The sequence below is a fragment of the Dysidea avara genome, chromosome 9, assembly GCF_963678975.1.
Source record: "Dysidea avara chromosome 9, odDysAvar1.4, whole genome shotgun sequence".
NCBI lineage: Eukaryota > Metazoa > Porifera > Demospongiae > Dictyoceratida > Dysideidae > Dysidea > Dysidea avara.
In genome coordinates, this window is record NC_089280.1 from 32,021,578 (window position 1) to 32,047,541 (window position 25,964).

Genomic DNA, 25,964 nt, shown 5'->3' on the forward strand with positions numbered 1-25,964 from the left:
AATCCAAGGTCAAACGGCACAAAATTCACCTGAATTGTCATTATTAAAATTTTTACCATTAACCTACCATCACAGCCATTTCTTGGCCACCACCTTGGATTTCACATCTTTTTTCACCATAGCCTTTTTGAGGGCCGCACACTTTTTACAGCTTGGCTGTTTTGGATTAGATTTCATTTCTTTTTGTATTTGTATACCCCAAAGCCGGCCATAGGCCGGCTTTGGGACTTTTTAATCCTATCTTTTTTTCTTTACCACAGGAAGAAGAAAAGATGAAGTAGATGTACTTTAAATATTTTATCAGTAAATGTACAAATTATATATATAATACATATATTGATTACAGAAATCTCCATGGTGGTTTCTTTGTAACTGAACACTCTACAAGGTGACTTCTTCTAGATGCTCTCTCTACAGGGTGAATTGTTTGTAGGTGAACGATCTACAAGGTAACTTCTTCTAGCTGATCTCTCTACAGGGTGGTTTGTTTGTAGCTGAATTCTGTACAGGTGATTTGTTTGCAGCTGAGCTCTTTACAGAATGGTTTCTTTGTAGCTGAACTCTCTAAAAGGTAACTTCTTCTAACTGATCTTTCTACAGGGCAATTTGTTTGTGGCTGAATTTTCTACAGGGTGATTTCTTTGCAGCTGAACTCTCTACATGGTGGTTTCTTTGTAGCTGAACTATCTACAAGGTAATTTCTTCTAGCTGATCTCTCTACAGGGAGATCTGTTTGTAGCTGAACTATCTACACGGTAACTTTTTCTAGCTGATCTCTCTACAGGGTGATTTGTTCGTAGCTGACTTCTGTACAGGTGATTTGTTTGCAGCTGAGCACTTCACAAAATGGTTTCTTTGTAGCTGAACTCTCTACAAGGTAACTTCTTCTAACTGATCTTTCTACAGGGTGATTTGTTTGTAGCTGAATTCTGTACAGGTGATTTGTTTGCAGCTGAGCTCTTTACAGATTGGTTTCTTTGTAGCTGAACTCTCTACAAGGTAACTTTTCTAGCTGATGTCTCTACAAGGTCACTAGTTTGTAGCTGAACTCTCTACATGGTGGTTTCTTTGTAACTGAACTTTCTACAAGGTGACTTCTTCTAGCTGATCTTTCTACAGGGTGATTTGTTTGTAGCTGAACTCTCTACAAGGTAACTTCCTCTAGCTGATCTCTCTACAGGGATATTTGTTTGTAGCTGAACTCTCTACAGGTGATTTGTTTGAAGCTGAACTCTCTAAATGATGGTTTCTTTGTAGCTGAACTCTCTACAAGTTAACTTCTTCTAGCTGATCTCTCTACAGGGAGATTTGTTTGTAGCTGAACTCTCTACATGATGGTTTCTTTGTAGCTGAACTCTCTACATGATGGTTTCTTTGTAGCTGAACTCTCTACAAGGTAACTTCTTCTAGCTAATCTCTCTACAGGGAGATTTGTTTGTAGCTGAACTCTCTACATGATGGTTTCTTTGTAGCTGAACTCTCTACATGGTGGTTTCTTTGTAGCTGAACTATCTACAAGGTAATTTCTTCTAGCTGATCTCTCTACAGGGAGATCTGTTTGTAGCTGAACTATCTACACGGTAACTTCTTCTAGCTGATCTCTCTACAGAGTGATTTGTTCGTAGCTGACTTCTGTACAGGTGATTTGTTTGCAGCTGAGCTCTTTACAGATTGGTTTCTTTGTAGCTGAACTCTCTACAAGGTAACTTTTCTAGCTGATGTCTCTACAAGGTCACTAGTTTGTAGCTGAACTCTCTACATGGTGGTTTCTTTGTAACTGAACTTTCTACAAGGTGACTTCTTCTAGCTGATCTTTCTACAGGGTGATTTGTTTGTAGCTGAAGTCTCTACAAGGTAACTTCCTCTAGCTGATCTCTCTACAGGGATATTTGTTTGTAGCTGAACTCTCTACAGGTGATTTGTTTGAAACTGAACTCTCTAAATGATGGTTTCTTTGTAGCTGAACTCTCTACAAGTTAACTTCTTCTAGCTGATCTCTCTACAGGGAGATTTGTTTATAGCTGAACTCTCTACATGATGGTTTCTTTGTAGCTGAACTCTCTACAAGGTAACTTCTTCTAGCTAATCTCTCTACAGGGAGATTTGTTTGTAGCTGAACTCTCTACATGATGGTTTCTTTGTAGCTGAACTCTCTGCAAGGTAACTTCTTCTATTGATCTCTCCACAGGGCGATTTGTTTGTAGCTGAACTCTCTACATGGTGGTTTCTTTGTAGCTGAACTCTACAAGGTGATTTTTTCTAGCTGAACTATCTCTTTCCATAGTTGCATGAACTCCCTACAAGGTAACTTCTTCTAGCTGATCTCTCTACAGGGTGACTTGTGTGTAGCTGATCTCTATACAGGTTTCTTATTTCTAGCTGATCTCTTGAATTCTCTTCAGGGTGACTGCTCTATTAGGATGACTGCTCTATTGGAGTATCTCGATCTCGCAATTGCTGCACCAAGTTGGATTTCGTGTTATAACTCCGTGGCTTTAAGTCTGATTCTTCTACACCATTGATGAGCCTTTCTAAGATTATTACTCCATCTGTACAATGATTTTCAAAGCATTACCCCAAGCGGTTTATCTGGTAGGCGTGGCAAGCAGTCATTTTTGTATTAGCTAATCTCGATTGCGTAATTGTTACACACTGTTGGTTTTTTGTTGTATCTTCCTGTGTTTTAGCTCAATTTCTTTCAAACCACAAAAGGTTTGAGGTTCAATAGTTAACCTATTCACCCACCGATTTTCAGCTTCTTCCCATACGCGGTTTACCCTGTAGGCATGACAACATATTGGTGTTATTGTTCGTGAATAATCGCTCATAACTCTTTGCCTGTTTATCGTATTACAGCCAAAGTTGGTACCGAGATGCGCCTTTATATCCCCTTTTTGTGTGCCAAATTTCAAGGTAATCGCTTGTGGCATTCGCGTTTTATAGCAGTTTTTGTAAGTGTGCGACAAGAGGAAGAAAAATAAAAAGAAAAAAGACAAAGAAACTGAGCCAATTTTTGAAGTCACATATCTCGGGAACGCGTGAAGCGATTTCGCTGAAATTTGGAATGTGGAGTACTGAAATTGGAGGGCATTTCCACAGCAAAAATCGTCTTGTTTCATCAAGGAAGCACAGAGCTACGGAGGTGCGAAAATTGTGTTTTCTTTCTTCCTGTCAATATACTCACGGGTGTTACGCGCCGGCTTCTTGGGCCGCATGACACACTACCGTGTGTCTTGATTTAATCAGACAAAACAGTATACACATAGTTGCTTCTGGCTTTTGTTCCACAATTCCTGCAGTGAAGAAGAAAAAAAAAAGTTAAAAGGAAGTACCATAGCCAGGTGATGGCCAGCTTTGTGGCTTGCAATACAAAAAGAGGTGATATCTAAACCAAAACAGCCAAGCTGTAAAATAAGAGTGCGGCCCTCAGAAAAGCTATGGTGAAAAAAGATGTGAAATCCAAGGTGGCGGCCAAGAAATGGCTGTGATGGTAGGTTAATGGCACAAATTTTAATAATGATAATTCAGGTGAATTTGATGCCGAATCCTAGTGAAACGTGAGGAGGCAATGCAAATTCAGCTGAATTGTCGTTATTAAAATTTTTGCCATAAACTACCGTCACAGCCATTTCTTGGCTGCCACCTTGGATTTCACATTTTTTTCACCCTGGCCTTTTTGGGGGCCGCACTCTTTTTACAGCTTTGGTTTAGATTAGAGTATCTCGATCGCACACTTGCTACACTTATGTTACATTTACCTGAATGGCTCAGATCATAGAGTGGTTGCCAGCTATTCTGGATTACATGAGGAATGTGAGGTGAACATATATATCAACGTGTTTGGCCTAGTTTTCTATTTTCCAGCAAGTTTTTGTAGGATCAATGAATAAAAAACACTGAACAGGAAATGACATCATCATGACTACCATATAAGTACTGCCACCTGTACACACCAATCGGCCTTTTTCATAGCTAATACTGCAGAAATGCTGATTGGAGCAATGATACAAGATGTAGAAGGTCTGTTTCTGATAAATGGCCTCTACTCCCTAACACACTGCATTATCATAATATCAACGGGTAAAGGATGGGTGGGACGTTCATATGTTCACCTCACATTCCTCATGTAATCCAGAATAGCTGGCAACCACTCTGTAATCTGAGCCATTCAGGTAATTACATTTCAGAATGCTCGGATCACATATCAACATGATGTTTGTAGAGAATCTGTTGAGGATGAGTGCAATGCTGCATGAGGCAATTGTTGCTGGTTTGTAATAGAACCTCCTGAAAACGGATTCCAACCTCCAATCAGCAGCATTGATTATTACAATTCTAACTGAAGCCACTCGAGAGCTGAGGCACTTCTCACTGAAAGAACCAGTAACTATCTCAGATAATTTAGCATAGAAAGAATCATTTAACCACTGTAGCAGTTGATGCTAGAAGTGTGTAATATAGCATCTGAATAAGGAGGTCCCTAGCTAGTTGTAGGCTCCCTAATACTCCCACAAATGTAGGATGTGCTTGCCAGCAGGCTGACTTCATGAGTTGAGGGTGTGGATGATCAGTGAACATTTAGAGAGACCTTGATCATAGAGTTCAGCTAAGAAATTAGCTACATCTAGAGCCTGGAAGGGAATACTATTCCATTCACCACACCTGTGAGTCCATTTACTGAAAGAACAATTATCGTATGACTTTGTGGATTTCCCCTCCATATAATGAGAGGACAGAGACTGTAGCCACATGCGGGATGTTGTTTGATAGATTGCTCTGACACTCTGGTCTGATGACTATGGGATGAGAAACCGGTGCTCTAATCAACATTGCCAGAGGCATTAAGATGTGCCTAAACTTTCCAAACTGCCGTTAGTAATATAGCTCCTTTAGTACTAGGGAATGAGCAGGGGATAGGACTCTGTCTGTTATGCTCCTGGCCTACAATGTTTCTGGAAGGCTATTCCAAGCCTGAATAATGTATCTGTGCAGCTCCTGGATTAAAATCACGAAATGGTGAGAGTTATGATAATAGATTGCTTGCAATAGGTCCAAGAGAAGACTTATTTTGTGGAGCAGTGTTGAGGAAGCTTCCCATCTGATCTGTCTGAGGATGTTGTGGACTCCTAGTCATGTATGCACCACAATCAGAGGGCCTTTGCAACTTTGGTGATGCTGTCCCCCCCCCTCCCCCCTTCTGTTGCAGTACCTATAGAATTGACTATTTGTAGGAGGGTTGTGATGCCTGTCCTCTGCTTAAATTGCTATGAAGTGGCTGCCAACAACTGATTTCGTTTCCTAGCACATTAACAAGTAGCTTACTGACACCCCAAATTCAACTTTTTTGGGGGGGGTTTCAGAAAGGTAGTCTTTACTGATAATTAATAATGAACCCAGGTTTTAGCAGGTTACCTGGATACTGATGCTAATTACTGCTCTACAGAGGACATCAGTAGCATAATATCCATGTATACTACCAAATGGATGCCCAGAGATCTCAGTATCTACAATGTATGTGAATACCCTCAGCAATGTGCACAGACCCAGATGAACTTGCAAGCCTTTCTCTACCATGAATGTACAGGAAAGGATAGCTCAATTAAGATACTATATTGAGTCCATAAGGAAAGTGTCCTTGGCCATCCAGTTATTCCTCTCCATGAAATTATGGAGTAGGTTCCCTGAGGGATAACCTGCTTCTGCAGGAGATGTTTTCAGATCTTCTGAAACAATGCTGGGTTCAGCCTGTAAATAGGTCTGAAAGATGGACTCTGCCATGAGAAATATGCCTCTCTGAGTTAGGTGGATCTATGGTAGATCTTTCAGCTGCAGGGAGAGAGATCAAGACACAGGCTTGGTTCAGAATTGCTATAAAGTGGCTGCCAACAACTGATTTCGTTTCCTAGCACATTAACAAGTAGCTTACTGACACCCCAAATTCAACTTTTTGGGGGGGGGGGGGGGGGGGGGGGTTTCAGAAAGGTAGTCTTTACTGATAATTAATAATGAACCCAGGTTTTTAGCAGGTTACCTGGATACTGATGCTAATTACTGCTCTACAGAGGACATCAGTAGCATAATATCCATGTATACTACCAAATGGATGCCCAGAGATCTCAGTATCTACAATGTATGTGAATACCCTCAGCAATGTGCACAGACCCAGATGAACTTGCAAGCCTTTCTCTACCATGAATATACAGGAAAGGATAGCTCAATTAAGATACTATATTGAGGCCATAAGGAAAGTGTCCTTGGCCATCCAGTTATTCCTCTCCATGAAATTATGGAGTAGGTTCCCTGAGGGATAACCTGCTTCTGCAGGAGATGTTTTCAGATCTTCTGAAACAATGCCGGGTTCAGCCTGTAAATAGGTCTGAAAGATGGACTCTGCCATGAGAAATATGCCTCTCTGAGTTAGGTGGATCTATGGTAGATCTTTCAGCTGCAGGGAGAGAGATCGAGACGCAGGCTTGGTTCAGAATTGTGAACTGGGAGAAGCTTGACATTATTAAAGTACAAATTGAGGAATAATCAGCGTTGCTGTCTGCCCTTTTCAAAGTAAATACAAGTTGAGGCATCTCTGATGCTTGTGTTAATGATGTGTTCACTGACATCAGCTGAAGTGTGTCTTTGAAGTGTGACCTCTGATACTTGTTGATAGTGATGTGTGCTCTGACAGTTATGGGCTTTGGTTGGTGTTTCAACACCATGGCTTCCCAGGTTTTTGACCCTTAATTGCTCTGGGTGCTCTTTGAAGAGTGGTAGATATTAATGCTTTGATACATGTAATAAATTTGTCATATAAAGCTCAAGTTTAATGATACAGGGTCTATTGGTAGTAAAGTCCACTTACTGCTGAGGATGTTTTCCTGACTGAGGGACTTATATTTCTTGTTTCCTCTGCCTCTGTGATTACCACCTCCTCGCGACTGTAGGGGATAGCTCCTCCAAAAGGAAGAGTGCTGGTAGCTTGAAAACTGGGGTTGCCTCAGGTTTCTGATTGCCTCCACATCATCCCTCATTCTTTGTTGGAAGGAGTTCCCAAACAAGAGGGTTGTGGTATCCTTGAAAGTTGTTTCATCTGCTACCAGTGGAGCTTGCTCCTTGTTCAGTCAGGAGGATGCCTTCAGGCGACGTTCAACTGAAATATGAGCTGAAGCATTTCCCAGGAGTTTCAGGGCCTTTTGCGCAGACTCTGCTGCATCCCTGGATCCTGACCTAGCAGACTCCATCATATTCACTAGAGGTATGGCTACGTCCAGGACAAATCCTTGAAGGCCAGCTAAATTTCTGTCCACTGCCTTTGTGCCAGGTGACATTCTTGACTGAATAGTGGGGTCCAACTTGGGAAACTTGGTGTGAGGTGTGTCAGGAATCGGTTGTTTCCCCTTAATGGTTTTCCGCCTTTGAGAAGATAATGCTTGTGAGAATGCTTCCTGCATGACCCTGGCTGTTGCAGAGGAGACCTGACTGTGTTCACTATCCGAGTCTGAGTCCACAGTATCCCAAAAGATCTGTTCTTCGTAGTCCGGGGTTTTGTCATCTGGCTGGTCGCCCCACCCTTGGAGTTCCTCCGGGACTGACGTGTGGTTCACAAAGTGGTTCGAGCTTTAACTTTGTTCTGCCTTGTGGCCTGGTATAGATGTCGGGTGAGAGCTCTGCTCTCTTCCGGTGATGTTATCAGCCATCTGTGAGTCTTGTCCTCCGGAGAGACTCTGCCCTCCATTGGAATTCGACGCTGACTGTGGTGTCATGGTGTTTCCTGCTGCCTGTGAGTCTTGTCCTCCAGAGAGACTCTGCTCTCCATTCAGCTGCGCTAAAGGTGGCGGGACTAGAGGGCTCTGCTCCTCCAAAGTAGCCACATCTTCTGTACCTCGCTGTGTAGACTGACATGGTTTGCTGTGATATCTTTCTGGAGTGATTGCAGCAGAGAAGTTAATGACGAATCTTGGGAATGGCTTCATCGATGATGGCAGTGCTTCTTACGACTGCTTCAGTGTCAGCTTCGACGGGGTGAATCACTTGAAGACATAATCGCTTGGCTGATCCTACTACTCACTAGCTGAAGCAAGAAAAAAGGCCGATTGGTGTACACGTGGCAGTACTTATATGGTAGTCATGATGATGTCATTTCCTGTTCAGTGTTTTTTATTCATTGATCCTACAAAAACTTGCTGGAAAATAGAAAACTAGGCCAAACACGTTGATATGGGATCCGAGCATTCTGAAATGTAATTTGATTTATAACTCAGTAGATTTTACTCCAATTCTTCTGTTCTACTGCAAAGACCTTCTATGATGAGTATTCCATGTACATACTTGTTTTCAGCTTGCTCTTTTTAGTGGTTCGCCTATATAGTAGGCATGAAAACTAACTTTTTTTTGTTTGTTCATGAAACTCGATCGTGTAATTGTGACACAGGTTGGGTTTTGTGTCATATCTCCATGGTCTTTATCTCGATTCCTTTCAAACCACAAAAAGGCACTACTATGATGGTGACTCCATTTACACAGGGACTTTCAGCTCATTCCTTCAAGGGGTATGCCATCTTATTTTACGCAAATAATCGGTCATAATTCCGTGAATGTTCATCGCATTCCTACCACACTTGGTACTGAGATTTGCTTTAATGAGCTCTTTAAGTGTGCCAAATTTCAGCTTGCTTGGAGTACGTATTTGTATTTTATGGCAGATTTTGCAAATGTGCGAAAAGTAGAAGAAAAAATGACCACTCGTATCTTGGACATGGCTGGTGAGATTTTCTTCAAATTTTGTATGTAGACTCTCCTACCTGGCGGGCACTTCTGTAGCAAATGTGGTAACAATCAGATAAGAGATCATGGAGCTACATATGCGTGAGAATCAAACTTACTTTCTTCCTTTCAATATACTCATGGTGTTGCATGCCGGCTTTTTGGGCCGCATGACACACTACCGTGTGTCTTGATTGCTGGAACCCTACTTCATTTTTAGTTATTGCACTAGTTATGAAACACATGCACTAATAGCGGGAGAGAATATTGTTGTAGCATAAATGTAATTTTGTTGCTCCGGTACTTAGCACTAAAGGTTAGGGTTCAGGCTTCACTTGTAGGTTTTCATAGCCACTTAGTATGTCTTGCTAGCGCCTGCTTGTTCAATATTGAATAGTGAGTTTATGCCTATGTGTACAGGTGTGCATCCGCTACAATAGTTACGGGTAAAACCATGTAGTAATAACCATGCACTACAAAGCCATAGCTCAACTACTTATGTTTTGCAATTATTCTAATAAATTGGTACACATGGACCAATGTGAATGATAAATAAGAGCAGTACCAGCAGTTGTAGCTTGATAATAGTGTATTCGGCATTACATAAGCTAGATAATGCCTGGGTTATTGTTAGGAGGAGATTATTTCCAGGTCAGTCTGGAAGTCCAGTGTGTAAATCCAGTACACAAAATATACATTACAGTTTTCATATGTATTTTTAATTTTATTTTAGCTATTAATGGTTTGATTGATGCACAATGTACTGGAGTTCAGTTGTTGGTGGATGATCAACCATTTACTGCTACTACATTGTATAAGCCAGTTGGTAGTAGTGGTACATTTGTCAGCTGTATGTGTACCACTGGAGAAAGAAGACCTAACTGGTTAGATCCTAATGGAATGAAAGTAATTTTATGTAAAGACGACAAAGAGCGGTCTAGTGAGTACTGTGCTGACAATCCTGATAGGATGACTAGATCTCTAACCTTTACTTCATTTATGCAATCACAAGAAGGAAATTATACTTGTATGGGAGAAAATGTAAATAAATCTTTAACTATTGCTATCTTGGGTTAGTGTGGTGTTTATTATAATTAGTTGTACAACATTAATATTTGTGTGCAGATCCTCCAAAGATCACTAATCACTCTAGTAACATTGTTATACCAATGGGAAAAAATGCGAATTTGTTTTGTGAAGCTATGGGTAATGGAAAACTAGTATATTCCTGGGAGAGAAAATCTAGAAGTAGTTGGGATCCTATTAGTGGTGCTGGCATGTCATCATACACTACAACAACTAGTGGAGAGTACAGGTGTACAGTGAGCAATGAGGCTGGATCAGTTAGTCATGCTGTTGCTGTAAATGTATATGGTAAGTGTAATGTTAGTGTTTGCTGTGACTGTATTGAAACTGTTTGACAACATTTTACAGGTTCTCCATCAATCACTGCACACCCAGTTGATGCTAACATTCCATTAGGGAATACTATCACTTTAACATGTGATGCTGATGGGTATGGTACACTGATGTATTCCTGGGAGAGAAGAAGTTCTGGTAGTAGTTGGACTACTGTTAGTAATGATAACACAACATCATACACTACTAATAGTAACATGGCAGTTGGACAGTACGCATATAGGTGTGTAGTAAGAAATGAGGCTGGACGGTCAATGTCAAGGACTGTTACTGTGAATGTGTATGGTGAGTACTGCATTAATAGAGATGTGTCATCAAAGTCCTTCACTTTCTTGTTCACAACTTGCTACCATAATAGTAGACACCCCTATATTAGGGAAGTCACACTTCCAGTAATTGAAAACATGTTTACTAGTCAGCTACAAATTTGGGCTGCGTCCTTGACCATATTGATATTATGCAATCAATAGATAGGGCATACCATGCAGTTACTGTATGCTTTAAATGCTTGTTGATCCTGATCATGGTCATACAGTGTAGCTGTCATTGCTTTAATTTGCTTTTAATTCATTGTACTTACGCATTCAATATTTAGTGTGGTATAGTACGTACACGTTGAGCTGAATCCTGGAATGTTGCACAAGAAGCCATACAAGATAAAGGACTTTGAACACTCGTGTTAATGACGCATTTATTTGTAAGCTCGTGAAATGAGCGTGCACTTAATTAGTCGAAAATATGGCGTCCAGTGCAGTGTCAGTGAGTGTGGAGCGATACCCTCTTGGAAAGAGGTTAAACAGCCAAACAAGGTTTCTACACATGAAACTATGGGACTACTTTGAGCAAGAAGCAAGGAAGTCTAAAGTTTCCGTCAATGTGAAGCAGAGAATCTTGAAGGCCACTGGTATTAAATATCTTCTTTGCAGCTGGGTTTGGTATTCATTTCGCCACGTTGGGATTTCAGAGTCATCTATTGTAAGAGCGAGGATGTAGTACCACAAGAAAGGCAGGTTTTCTATGCCAAGAAAAAGGTATAAAAACAGTTCTTCGGAATTATGGTGTTTTCTACGGGGGGAGAACATAACTTAGGAGGGTATTAAGTGATATGGGATAAAAAGATTAATGACAAGAGGTTAGCATTGCACCATTTTGTGTGTTTTAGTTTTACTACACATACATACAGGGTATACTATGAGCAGCCCCGCATAGTCCATCAACGCCATAAATATTTGAGAAGAATGAGGCGCAACAGAACTGAAAGAAAACCAGTGGTGTACTTGGATAGCAAGCCATCAGGTAAAGGAGAGCGCCTTATTATCTTATATGCTGGTGGCGAAGATGAATGGGTTCCCGGTAATTTTTTATGATATGAAATATCCAGTAAATTCAGTTGTTGTTTCAGGTTGTGATTGGGTTTTTAAATCCAAGAAAGGATCTGCAGCAGATTACCATCAAGAAATGAATGCAGATAATTTTGAAAGTTGGTCAGTGAGTGCGAGTTGGTCAGTTTCTTGGAGGCAACACAATTGTTTCAAGAGTGGTTAAATGAGAGAGATGTTGATGTGGCAACCTGCTGGCCTGTGGGTGCTAACCTGCCACTACTGATAGAGAAGGGAGATTTTATCAGTGAGGTTAGTGTTTTTGTGTACAAGATAACTTTGCTGTTCACAAACCCACAACTTAAATGGTCTGACAAAATTTTTAAAAAATGAACAGCTGTTTAACTATAAAACATCTAGAATTGTACTGTAAATGGGAAGGCCATAAATGGGAAATTCCCTGTGAAACTTTAATTTAAGTCAAGAATAACATACTGTGTACATATTATGCAAAAGATAATTGTGATTGGATTGTGGAAAAACAATCCAAATCGCACATTAAAAGTTATGAGATAAGTGGTTTTAAAGAATTCAAGCCAGCATAGCTCTCCAAGGATAGCAAGCACGCATATGAAATTTACACAAAAGATGCATCATTCTGTTACCTTTCAGGCCACCTCCAGTACTTATAGCTGCTCGTAGAGTTTCCCGCCAAATAAGATAGAAAATCTGAGCAGTTGGACAAGCGAAGTAGTATCACGAGTGCTCACAAAGGGGTGGAGGGTTAGACCTAAAAATGCACGATTGGAGTCCAGAGACAAGATTACGAGGCTGTGCTGGCTCCTTAGTGGCAGATGTGTAGCAAAATCCACAACAAAACGTCTGGCCAACATTATCAGGCTGTCCACCAGTAAACCACTGATTCTTGCCAAGCCAGGTCCTTCACAAGGCCTGAAACCGCCATTTGAACACTCCACACCACCCAGAAAGGACGTCTGTTAAAACCAGCCTCGAGTAGTTTGAGTGGTACTGAGTGTCAAAACTACTAGTACAATAGTGTAGCTATCCACTGATGGTGTTAGTTTTATTTTGCCTGATGTGCAATTTGGATCGGTTTTGTAAAATCTGGTCACAATTGTTTTATAGGTAAAAAATTCTATTGATGATAAACGTTTGGAGCCTAAACAACTGACTGAGACAAAGGAAACCATTCAGCCATTATTTTGATCCTGACTCACTTCCAGCAATATCTAGTTTACTTGTTCAGTTAAGTGAGCAATATATCTAGTGCACTGTTATTATCACATTATTATGCATGCAGAAGGTGAACATACCTGATATTGTGTATACTGATCAGTGCAGGAGTGTTTAGAAGTCACTAAAGGTATTATGGGTCCAAATTCATACAAACAGTATTTCATTTGGTGAAACTTTTTGTAGAGTTTTGTGGCAATGTGACTTCGAGAACCAGGTGCTGATTTTAAATGTCTTGTATAGCATGTGCACAAAGTGATGGGAAAAGGATTAAAATGACAAAGATGGGAATAGGAGAGAATATGCAGCTGTGTGGTAAATGTGAAGTTAAAAACATGTTGTTTGCCTCACTTGCAGGTACACCTATGCTGAATGGCTGAAAGAGGTTTTTTCCCTGAAGATAAGTGGGTCACTTATCTTATAAATATAATGCAACAGTGGCCCCAGCTCTTCCTCTCATGCAACTCTTGTTTAACATAAGCTAAATTGTTTTTATTTTTGTTCTTGCAAAATGTATTACTGCCTCTTGCATAACATATAATAAATCACAGGTGTAGAGGGCGGGAGTGTGACGTCTGGCTTCACCTAAAACACGTGTCAACATAACATCAAAGGGCCGTACCTAAGAGGATTCCCCATTGAAATTGTATGGCAAAACTTTACAGCATCATAACTGGAGTGTATTACATTTAAATTAAGTGCTTTTAATATATTTTTAGCAGATTGAGAAGCACTACATATTGAGCAATACAGGAGGCCCGTGCAATCTAGCAATCGTAAGTTATTAATTGTTTTTGAGGATTCAGCTCAATGCGTACGTATTGTAGTTGAGATCACGAGATTGCAATTTCCTGTCAAAATATCAACCAGAAATCAGTTTCATAAAATTATAGCTGACATAGCACTTTAGCATGGTTTACCAATCATTCCTTTAAAATGACCAGAAAGTTTCCATTAAATCCATATAGTACAGGTATGTAATTTTATTTCTCTTTGAAGTTTACACACCAATACTACCTGCACAAATTTTGGGTACCCCAACTCTAACACCCTTCTGCCACCTATGGCGAGGCCTTCTTGATAGAAGACATAAAAATTATCATAGTGATGAAGCAATTACCTTTCAGTTCCCACTACAACTACGTTGATTGCATCATTGCTTTATGTACTGGCTATCATATGTACCCTAGGAATACAACAGAAATTGTTTATAATTATGTGACCATCTCAGCAAAAATCTGACCTGTTCGCACAAGCATGCATTTTGAGAAAAAAAAATTTATAATTTTGTAAAATTATGCATGCTTCAAAGAAAACATATGCAAGTTTTTATCGAGTTATTACTCAGGGAAGAAAGTCTCAAATCGATTAAAACTATGCAACATCTTATTCACCTGCTCATGGAGAGTTTGAAAATTCTTTATTTTGTTTTGTAGCCCCAACAGTATGCATGCCACGTGCAATACGGTAAATGTAAACAAGATTTTCATCATTTCTTCAACTAAACCACCTTCATACCCATATGCATAAGTGACTACATGGCTAGCACTGTACCTTGGCTGATTTGCTAATCCATGGTGAACATTGTAATTAAGCCAAATTTCAATGTTGTAGACTAATGCAAACAGAAGTTATGGCTGTGAATGTAAGTGCCTTTAGTTTATTTTCAGTATAGTCGCTGTAAAAACTGATTATCTTGCTCTTCCTACTGTCTAGCGCTATAATTCTAAAACTACTCACCGCAGAAGGCTGAAACTTTGGTGATCCGTTCTTTAGACACTGCAAATAATTCTGAGCAATTGAAAAAAAATCGAAAGTTGTGCGAACATGTCATGTTTTACCTGAGATGGTCACATATTTGGGGGTTCCTGTAGAGTATGGTAATTGTCATGTAGCATAATGGTCATAATTGCACATGTGCATGGTGTTAATTAATGAGAACAACGGAACATGACAGATGAATCGTACCGGTCATGTGCGCTCAACGTGTGGTGGACAGTCATCTAAACTTTGGTGCTGGGTTAGAATGGGCACACAGAAATGTAACCCTCCCACTCTAGCGTGAACAGTTGTTGTCATTTCTTTGATATATTAGAGATTTCATCTGTCACTACCATGGAACGATTGAAGGCACAGAAAGCGGCCCACTAGAGCTGTCATCACAAAATTGATTCTTGAAGCCTCTCTTCTTTTTAAAGAAGAATTAACTGATCTGATCAGAATTTATTCGAAACACAGTTGATAGAGAAAATGACATTATTGGAATCATGTAATCAGACAGTATCAAGGTACTTGATATAGAAGCAGATATGTGCTAGAATCAGAGTCGATGAGTGATAGAGCGCCTTAACTACTGTAGTTCTTCACAAAAAATTAATCCTGAAGCCACTATATGCTCCCTTCATCCTTTGCAAGTGACACTGAATGGAATTTGTTGTCTGATAAGAGCATATTAGTAGTGAAGGTTGCTGGGCAAAGGCTAAACTTCCGAAGCTCCAATTGCCAAAGTCTGGAGATGTAAGTCACAAAGTTCAAAGCATTTTAGGACAGCTTCGGCAGTTCCATTCATAAGAACCCTAGCCCTTTCTGGAATCAATAAATCAATTACGTGAAACATTGTCAGCAGCTACTACCTTACCAGGGCTTACGTTGTCTGAAATTTTGCAACAGCAGTGGAATTCATCACACTTATTGCATTGTAAAATTAGGCTTGCACTAGCATGTGGGATTCTTGCAGATCCGGTCACATTTTTGAAGTTGTTTTTGATGTATTTGTAACATAGCTGAGTTGAGCAATGTGTATACTACCGCAATCCAGTTTGTTTGCTTGGTAGTATCATTGAATGAATGGAACATTTGATGAATATTAGCATCGGACCACTGTGTGATGAGATAGGGCTGTATGCTGAATGGAAAGTATTGGTCTAGATGGTTACTCAAGGCATTGCTGTAGATTTAGGTTAATTTGCAGAAACAATAATAATATATTTTCCCTGTTGAAAGTTTGATATATGATTGAAAGCACTATGTCAAACTTCTTACATGTAAACATGCTGAGAATAGGTTTAGTGGTTTATGCGAACAAATTGAGTTTTATAAAAATGTAAAAATCACTGTCTTCAGTGCCATTTTTTTTGTATGTAAAATGGGTCTACTTTTATGACATTGTAATAGCTGTAATACACTATAGATTACAATATTGATCTGAAATTTTTGGTAATGATTGCATGTTAGTAGTACGTACATTATATTGGGTGCTAATTGAGAGGTGTTACTTTTGTTGGACGTTACTACTATATGTATTGTTATAATACAAAGCAAGAAATACATTAATAACATGCTGTATATGTTAAATTATAAAGAGAGTTATATTATAAAGAGAGTTATGTATGTTCAAAGGTTAGTAATTACTGTGTACCTGGTTTTCACAAGTAGCACAGCATTAACCCTTAAACCCGCATAATCCAGAAAACTGGATTTGATTTTTAAAAAAAAACAGATTCAAAATGCACAATACTTTTGCCAATTCACATAGGTGGTTACAAACAGGCATATCTCATGAAGCATTTGTCCGTTTGCTTAGAAACACAGATTGTAATAATTGGCAAAGAGTACGCTATCTATCTGTGTATAAACTTTCAACATAAACAAAGAACTCACCCACTATGATGCGCTGAATCATTTTGTGTCCCTTCGTCTTCGTATCGTCACTGTGCTCCTCCAACAGTTACATAATCACATGATATCTTTATATCAACTGAAGAAGGAAGATGGAGGGATTATTTTTTTGTGCTTTCAAAATGAAGCGAAAAGTTCTTGGTTAGATGAACGTGACGAAGTATGGAATCACTTAAACAGAAATTAAATGGTGAGTAAGATGGTGTTTGTGTTTCTAAGTAGTTTCAACAGTTTCTGTGTTCTGGAATTTAGTGCTACAAAGGAAGCATGCAATCCAGTTTACTGGATTATGCATTTTCAGTGCTTGCGTTTTATAAAATAGTTGCGGGTTTAAATGTTAACTTGTTTTACAGGCTGCTCATACGTATGCTTATACAGAAATTGATACTAGTTTGCTTACTCATGGATAATGACAGTCAGCAATACATTGAAAATCAAGGATTGGGTCATCAACATTGAAAAGTTACCAACTAACCCTGAACATGTTTGGTAATAAATGTGACCTAATTAGAAAACCGTAGATATACACACATTAATCAAAATTCATTTTATTGGTTCTTTGTTGTCTACAGAGACAGAGGAATGGATTGGCTAAGTTTCAGCTTCATAAGATAAGCAGTGTGGGAATACAGCAGTAGACACCCAAACGAGCGAATAAATCAATATGTACAGAAGACATGCAGAAAATAATTTTACATAAACCATCATAACTTACTGATACAATGGCGTACAGAGTTGAATCTTTGCTAATTGTATTTGCCATGAATTTGTGAATTCACCAAGGTATAGTTTTTACCAAAGGTATTCTTCTATGATCCGGAAGGAAAGTGAATTCATTGAAGAAAAATCTCTGTAAATTCTTTTGTCACTGCAACATAAACAAAGGTCTGTAACTCAGAAACTCACTTGTATATGAAGGATTTGTGAACTTCCTATGAATAGGGGAACACGATGATGCCCAGCATTTATCTACTGGAGTGTCAATTCACTAACCAGCAAGGCAATAAAAACTTGTGTAATTTTTTTTTTCTGAAGCTTGCATGTTTTACCCATTGTTTTAAAATGTGTTTTATTACAAAACTACTATTGTGCTTAGACTGATAGATTTCTAAAATTAGGTCACAAATATTTTAGTAAACAAGAATGTGGGTTGACTAGTATATATGGAAGCACAATGGAGATGTAGATAGAATTCCCTTAACTTTCCCAGCCATCCGTATGTTCACCCCTACAAAGACAAATCAATTTAGAGTAGTACCCACAATTACTCACTTTAGAATTGGCTGATGTTAGCACAGATAAACACAATTTTAATATAATTGATATGTCGATTGGGTTCAACCATTGCTGGGATGTAGTTTGTTAGAGGTAGTGAGAGATTAATTGCCGTGAGTAGTAAGTTTGGCTTATTCCTGACTTTGGCTGGTTCCTGTCAGGTCCTGTTCATTGTGTCGTAAAGGAGAGTGACTATTTCAGATTTAATGAAGTCACTTAATCATGGTGCTGATTAGTCTGGAGAATTACAATGTTTTTGGGACACAGATGCTATTGACATTACAGAAACAGTTACTTATCCCAAGAAGTTCTGTAGATATAGAGTGAAGTTGCCATGCAAGACTGCCACTGTCAGGTGGGTATAATATGTGTAACTAGACTGCAACAATTGTAATTAAAGTTGAAAATAAATACTTATTTATTTGAAGATTATGATGAGATTTTAAAGAAGCAGATACAAGACTCAGTTGTTGAGAGGATCACGTTTTACCTCACCATGGTGTAACACAAGAAGGCAAAGGAAAGGAACAACTATTCTATGTACGTATGATTTGGCTAAGGATGCCAAGACAGTACATTCCTTGAATGAATATTTGGAGAAGAGACCAAACCGAATTCCTCAGATATTTGATTTTAAAAAAGTACAGAAGTAATCCTATCAGATGATGAAATCCTGGTGAATTTCACTATTATAGCCTTTGCAAAATCTTTACCCCTCACATAACAATCCATTTGAGAGTGTCAGTCAAGCTGTTTGATCCCTTATGACTCCTCAGTACATTCATTATTGGCACTAAAGTGTTGTTTCAAAAACTGTGTATTGGCAAGAATGAATTGAATGAGGTGCTAGAAGGACAATGGTTGAAGTAATGGAATCAATTCTGTAGAGGACTTGAATTGTTGCTAATTGTCAAACTTCTCAGGTGTTATTACTTACCAGATGAAGCAGTGGTGGAAAGTTCCAGAAAATATCCGAAGTTTTGGCCAGATATGCCAATTTGTTATCAGACAAATTTAGCTGATAAAGAAGTGATATGAAATCCCCTAGTTTCAGTTTTGAAAGAATAACCAACCTCTAATGTTTCTAACATTATTGACATAACATGTTATATCCAGAGTTAGTGACTGCATGGGTTCTCAAGTTTATCAATATGTTGGAAGGGTAAAGAGAGGAATGTACAGATGAAGCTAGAGGCAAATGATCTTAAGGAGGCAGAGCAAATGTGGATAAAAGATATTCAGAAGAAGTCTTTTACAAGTGAGTACAGAACATTATTGTCTGGTAAGAAGGTGATCTACAATGGCCAACTGAAACTGTTCATTAATAAGGACCAGTTGATTTGTTGTAATGGACATTCAGATAATGCAGATATCTGCCCTTATCTTGGAAGAATCCAGTCTTGTTGCCCACTACACACCATTACACTGGACTTTTAGTGAAGGAGAAGCACTATTCCTTGCATCTGATTGTGTTCAAAAAACACTTGCTGCTGTTTGAGAATTGTACTGATTATACGTGCTTGTGAAATAGTTAAAAACATTGTCCATAGATGTATTGTTTGTTAAAGGCATGAAAGGCATATCTGCCCATGCAAAAGAAAAAGTGAGTTATGGACTGCCATTTATTAATACGGGCATTGATTTTGCTTGCTCTTTGTATGTAAGAGATAGTGATGCAAGCACTGCAGTCAAAGAGGTCAAGCGTGTTTATATACTTTTGCAACCACCAGCGGGCAGTGTACCTGGAACTTGCTAAAGAGTTATCTGTTATAGCTTTTCTGTAATCTTTCTAGAAATTCTGTGTGTGTAGAAGAGTTCCAGCTGTTATTGTGGCAGACAATGCGAAAACTTTCAAGCATTACTCAAGGAGGTCAGGAAGATTGTGTGATCAGATCAAGTCTGCAAACATGCAATATAAGATTGAATGGAAATTTATTGCAGAGAAAACCCCTTGATGGGGAGGGGAGAGGTGTGTGAAATGTTGTTTGAGAAAAACAATTGAATGATCATCGATGAAATGAGTGAATACTGTACTTGTGGAAGTTGAAGCCACTCTCAACAACAGGCCTCTCACTTACATGTATGATGATCTAGAAAGAGTGTCCTTTGCCTTAACTCCAGCTCACCTCATATATGGTCACAGATTGGTGACAAGACCAAGTGATCAACAATTTCAAGTAACTAGCACTGCTAAGATCTTATCCAAAAAACGAAACAACGATTCTGAGTATTAACCCTTAAACCTGCATAGGCCAGAAAACTGGCCCAAACACGCATACCTTGCACAAAGTGCTGTAACGTTTGAAACATTCATCCTATAGCTACACAATTTATGTCATTCTACATGTGATGTAACTAGGATTAAAATGATATCAAGGGTTTTTCAAAATGCTAAACAGTGAGGCCAAGATCAGCCATGTAAATAACTTCTTTGACAAGGAAACACACAAACCCTTTATGTGTAATAGTTGTAACATAGACATGAGGGCTTTGCCTGATATGTATGCCCGAGGGCAGAGGGCATACACATCGGGCAAAGCCCGAATGCCCGTGTTACAGCTAATATGTAATATTTTCACACCTCAGATCAAAGAAACCACCCTGTCTACATTTCGGATGCAGCCCAGCTAGCCAGACTACATACGAAATGTAGCAGGGCTACAACTGGGCAGTGATTATATAGATGTTGATGCTGAAATTGATTGTGGGGATCAACTAATACTCACGTGATTTGGATGCACGACTTGGATTTCACCATGAAGACCACTCAGACGGAGAACATTTTGGTATCCTCGCCATCCAATGAGTTGATAAACGTTGGACTAAGAGAACTAGTGCTAAAGCTTATTCACCAATTGTTTCCACACGTTTCGATTATGGACACTCCTTCATCACAAAGCTACCACTCTGCATGAAGTAACCACTCTACAAGCAAGCTTACCTATCTAGGCCTTTAGTAAACTCCTTCATTATTCCATAAACAATTCAATAGCACTGATTAAAACATCAAACTTGCGTAACCGAAATTCTCCGTGATATCTTTAAGATATGTCCGTTTATCGTAACCGAACATAACCAGAATGTACTAGTTGCTGACCCATACTCAAAAAATTTAGGTATGCATATATAATATATCCAGTGGCTGCACTCGTATTGGCTAGGGTGATTGATCGCCCTTTATAGGCTATCAGCCTGATAAGTGTTACATACTAGCTGTAACACAGGCATTTGGGCTTTGCCTGATATGTATGCCTGTGTTACAACTATCTAATCCAAAACAGCCAAGCTTTAAAAAAAGAGTGCTGCCCTCAAAAAGGCTGTGGTGAAAAAAGATGTGAAATCCGTGAAATCCAAGGTGGCAGCCAAGACATGGCTGTGATGGTAGGTTAATGGTAAAAAATTTAATAACGACAATTCAGGTGAATTTTGTGCCAAGACCAAGCGGCACCAAAATTCACCTGAATTGTCGTTATTAAAATTTTTACCATTAACCTACCATCACAGCCATTTATTGGCCGCCACCTTGGATTTCACATCTTTTTTCACCATAGCCTTTTTGAGGGCCACACTCTTTTTTTACAGCTTGGCTGTTTTGGATTAGATTTCACTTCTTTTTGTATTTGTGTACCCCAAAGCCGGCCTGTGGCCAGCTTTGGGGCTTTTTTAACCTATCTTTTTTTCTTTACCACAGGAAGAAGAAAAGATGAAGCAGATGTTAAATACTTTAAATATTTCTGATTTTATCAATAAATGTACAAATTGTATACATAATACATATCATACAGTACTATCGGATGACGAAGATGTGGGCGTGGTCTACAAAAATAAATCAAGCCAAAATCATCTTTGCAAACCCTTCATGGCCACTTGACAGTATTGGTCAGGTATAACCAAGCCCAAACATGCCTTCAGAACGACCAGAAACATTTTCGATTAGGTGCTACGAAATTTTAAAAAATAATTTATTTTCACAAATTTTCTACTGCCTGCCTGCCTGATGCGTTCAGTCAAGCGTAGCGGAAAATTGGCTACAGCTACAGCCTTACTTCTTTGACAGAAATGCTTCGAATTTCATGGAGATGAAACTTTTAGTATTTTAAATATCCTACAATGTATGCGCTATTGCTTACTGATTTACCTTTGATCCTTCTTTATCGTGGCCATTGCTCATCAGTAGGGCTTCCATATCAATAGGGCTTCCATAATCGTGTTATCACACCGCCTATTCTTGTAAATGTTATGCTGATATTCAGTCCTTCAGAAGAAGGAAGGGGGAGCAGGAAATCACCTAAATTAAATTGCAAATGTAATCAATGTGGTTAATTGAGTGTGCATACGATTTTACAATGTTGTTGAAGTATTGCCACTAACCCCTTCATGGAAAAGAAGCCAAGTGGTTATAAAATAGCTAAGCCAGCTTATCAAACAGTGTTTCTGGTGGGATTCTAGACCATTTGTGAAAAGTGATTGACTCATTACGTGGGGTGCCAATAAATATACACAGCCTACTATAGCCTGGCAGCCGTACTTACAAAAAGAAAGCCTACATAGTTATAAACAGTTAAGTGTTGTATGCTGCATTTCACAGCTTTACTTTCACCTGTTCATTACCGTCATCAATGATTGATTGTGGGTTTTAGTTAATCAACGAAATATCTCCACTTTGTAACTGATACTGCTACTTGTAAAATTAGCTAATATCGGCTTTTACCAATAATTCAACCCAATTATCAGTGCAACGCTACTTTAGACTTCCAACCCGCCCCCTAGCAGTCCATCCTACCTTCCTACCACAATCACTCGCGCAAATCTGCTGTGTTTTGACCAACCTAATAACTTGCCAACACGCCAATTGTCAATACCTCAACATTTGTAACAATGCAAAGGTGCTCACCCAGACTTGCCCCACCTTATTCGTGGGGATTCCCCTACCCAGCATGTGTAAGTGGGATGCATGCACCCCACTACCACAGTACCACTCACTCTTGAGTGTGAACTATGCAATCACCGTGACAAGGCTTTTGTACAGCTGTTCTTATCAGACATTTGACAAAGGTGTAACTTCGGTTACACAGCCCCACACTCCATGGACACAGCGCACAACTTACAATCTGCGTTTGTGAACCCATCTGTTTTGGGCGACCCTCTTGCTCAGAACGCACTCAAACTAGAACCTTTCAGTGCCCTCACCTGTATGCACCTGTGTGCTTCAGCAGTAACAATTTTATAGATCCCTCTGCATGTGTTCTTAATTACTATGCAGTAGATGATGCATGCTCCATAGTACAAGGTAACTTCTTCTAGCTGATCTCTCTACAGGGAGATTTGTTTGTAGCTGAACTCTCTACAGGTGATTTGTTTGAAGCTGAACTCTCTAAATGATGGTTTCTTTGTAGCTGAACTCTCTACAAGTAAACTTCTTCTAGCTGATCTCTCTACATGGTGATTTTTTTGTAGTTGAATTCTGTATAGGTGATTTGTTTGCAGCTGAGCTCTTTAAATAATGGTTTCTTTGTAGCTGAACTCTCTCAAGGTAACTTCTTCTAGCTGATGTCTTTACAGGGTCACTAGTTTGTAGCTGAATTCTATGGTGGTTTCTTTGTAACTGAACTCTCTACAAGGTAACTTTTTCTAGCTCATCTTTCTACAGGGTGATTTATTTGTAGCTGAATTCTGTACAGGTGATTTGTTTGCAGCTGAGCTCTTTAAATAATGGTTTCTTTGTAGCTGAACTCTCTCAAGGTAACTTCTTCTAGCTGATGTCTTTACAGGGTTACTAGTTTGTAGCTGAATTCTCTACATGGTGGTTTCTTTGTAACTGAACTCTCTACAAGGTAACTTTTTCTAGCTGATCTTTCTACAGGGTGATTTATTTGTAGCTGAATTCTGTACAGGTGATTTGTTTGCAGCTGAGCTCTTTAAAGAATGGTTTCTTTGTAGCTGAACTCTCTACAAGGTAACTTCTTCTAGCTGATGTCTCTACAAAGTCACTAATTTGTAGCTGAGCTCTCTACATGATGGTTTCTTTGTAACTGAACTCTCTACAAGGTGACCTCTTCTAGCTGATCTTTCTACAGGGTGATTTGTTTGAAGCTGAACTCTCTACAAGGTAACTTCTTCTAGCTGATCTCTCTACAGGGAGATTTGTTTGTAGCTGAACTCTCTACATGATGGTTTCTTTGTAGCTGAACTCTCTACAAGGTAACTTCTTCTAGCTAATCTCTCTACAGGGAGATTTGTTTGTAGCTGAACTCTCTACATGATGGTTTCTTTGTAGCTGAACTCTCTGCGAGGTAACTTCTTCTATTGATCTCTCCACAGGGCGATTTGTTTGTAGCTGAACTCTCTACATGATGGTTTCTTTGTAGCTGAATTCTACAAGGTGATTTTTTCTAGCTGAACTATCTCTTTCCATAGTTGCATGAACTCCCTACAAGGTAACTTCTTCTAGCTGATCTCTCTACAGGGTGACTTGTGTGTAGCTGATCTCTATACAGGTTTCTTGTTTCTAGCTGATCTCTTGAATTCTCTTCAGGGTGACTGCTCTATTAGGATGACTGCTCTATTAGAGTATCTCGATCTCGCACTTGCTGCACCAAGTTGGATTTCGTGTTATAACTCCGTGGCTTTAAGTCTGATTCTTCTACACCATTGATGAGCCTTTCTAAGATGATTACTCCATCTGTACAACGATTTTCAAAGCATTACCCCAAGCGGTTTATCTGGTAGGCGTGGCAAGTAGTCGTTTTTTTATTAGCCAATCTCGATTGCGTAATTGTTACACACTGTAGGTTTTTTCGTTGTATCTTCCTGTTTTTTAGCTCGATTTCTTTCAAACCACAAAAGGTTTGAGGTTCAATAGTTAACCTATTCACCCACCGATTGTCAGCTTCTTCCCATACGTGGTTTACCCTGTAGGCGTGACAACATATTAGTGTTATTTTCCGTGAATAATCGCTCATAACTCTTTGCCTGTTTATCGTATTCCAGCCAAAGTTGGTACCGAGATGCGCCTTTATACCCCCCTTCTGTGTGCCAAATTTCAAGGCAATCGGATATGGCGTTCGCGTTTTATAGCAGTTTTTGTAAGTGTGCGACAAGAAAAAGAAAAATAAGAAGAAAAAAAAAACGAAGAAACTGAGCCAATTTTTGAAGTCGCATATCTCGGGAACACGCGAAGCGATTTCGCTCAAATTTGGAATGTGGAGTGCTGCAGTTGGAGGGAATGTCCACAGCAAAAATCGTCTTGTTTCATCAAGGATGCACAGAGCTACGGAGGTGCGAAAATTGCGTTTTCTTTCTTCCTGTCAATATACTCACGGGTGTTACGCGCCGGCTTCTTGGGCCGCACGACACACTACCGTGTGTCTTGATACATTTTCACACATTGCAGCTATGATGTGCATTACAAACATGAAGTTATATGACCATTAGGCTTAAGTTATAATCATGTTCCATAAAAAGCAAATAAACAAGTATTAAAAAAATTTGAAATTTACAAGTAGAACTGAACTCTCTACAGGTGATTTGTTTGCAGCTGAACTCTCTACATGATAATTTCTTTGTAGATGAACTCTCTACAAGGTGACTTCTTCTAGCTGAACTACGTAGTTGAACTTCCTACTAGGTAACTTCTTCTAGCTGATCTCTCTACAGGGTGAATTGTTTGTAGCTGAACTCTCTACAGGGTGATTTGTTTGTAGCTGATCTCTATACATGTTACTAGTTTCTAGCTGATCTTTTGAATTCTTTTCAGGGTGACTGCTCTATTAGAGTATCTCGACTTGCACTTGCTACACCAAGTTTGATTTCGTGTTATAACTCCATGGCTTTAAGTCTGATTCGTCTACATCATTGAAGAGCTTCTAAGATGATTACTCCATCTTTATAGCAAATTTCAAAGCATTACCCCAAGCGGTTTTTCTGGTAGGCGTGGAAAGTAGTCGTTTTTTATTACCTAATCTCAATTGCATAATTGTTACACACTGTTGGTTTTTTCGTTGTATCTTCCTGGTTTTTAGCTCAATTTCTTTCAAACCAGAAAAGGTGTGAAGTTCAATAGTTAACCTATTCACCCACAAATTTTCAGCTTCCTGTAAGCAGTTTACCCTGTAGGCGTAACAACATATTGGTGTTTTTTTGTTGTGAATAATCGCTAATACCTCTTTACCTGTTTATCGTATTCCAGCCAACGTTGGTACAGTGATGCACCTTTATACTCCCCTTCTGTGTGCCAAATTTCAAGGCAATCGGATATTGCGT

General features: G+C 39.2%; 1 protein-coding gene across 1 annotated transcript in view; it reads left to right on the forward strand.

Annotated features, from left to right (window-relative positions):
- Positions 1 to 25,964, forward strand: part of LOC136267016 (receptor-type tyrosine-protein phosphatase S-like) — a 151,370-nt gene that overhangs the window by 21,027 nt on the left and 104,379 nt on the right. Inside the window, exons 2-4 of the mRNA XM_066062066.1 lie at positions 9,491 to 9,829; positions 9,883 to 10,131; positions 10,192 to 10,461. Of these exons, the coding sequence (XP_065918138.1) occupies positions 9,491 to 9,829; positions 9,883 to 10,131; positions 10,192 to 10,461 (858 nt within the window). The remainder of the gene's footprint in view (positions 1 to 9,490; positions 9,830 to 9,882; positions 10,132 to 10,191; positions 10,462 to 25,964) is intronic.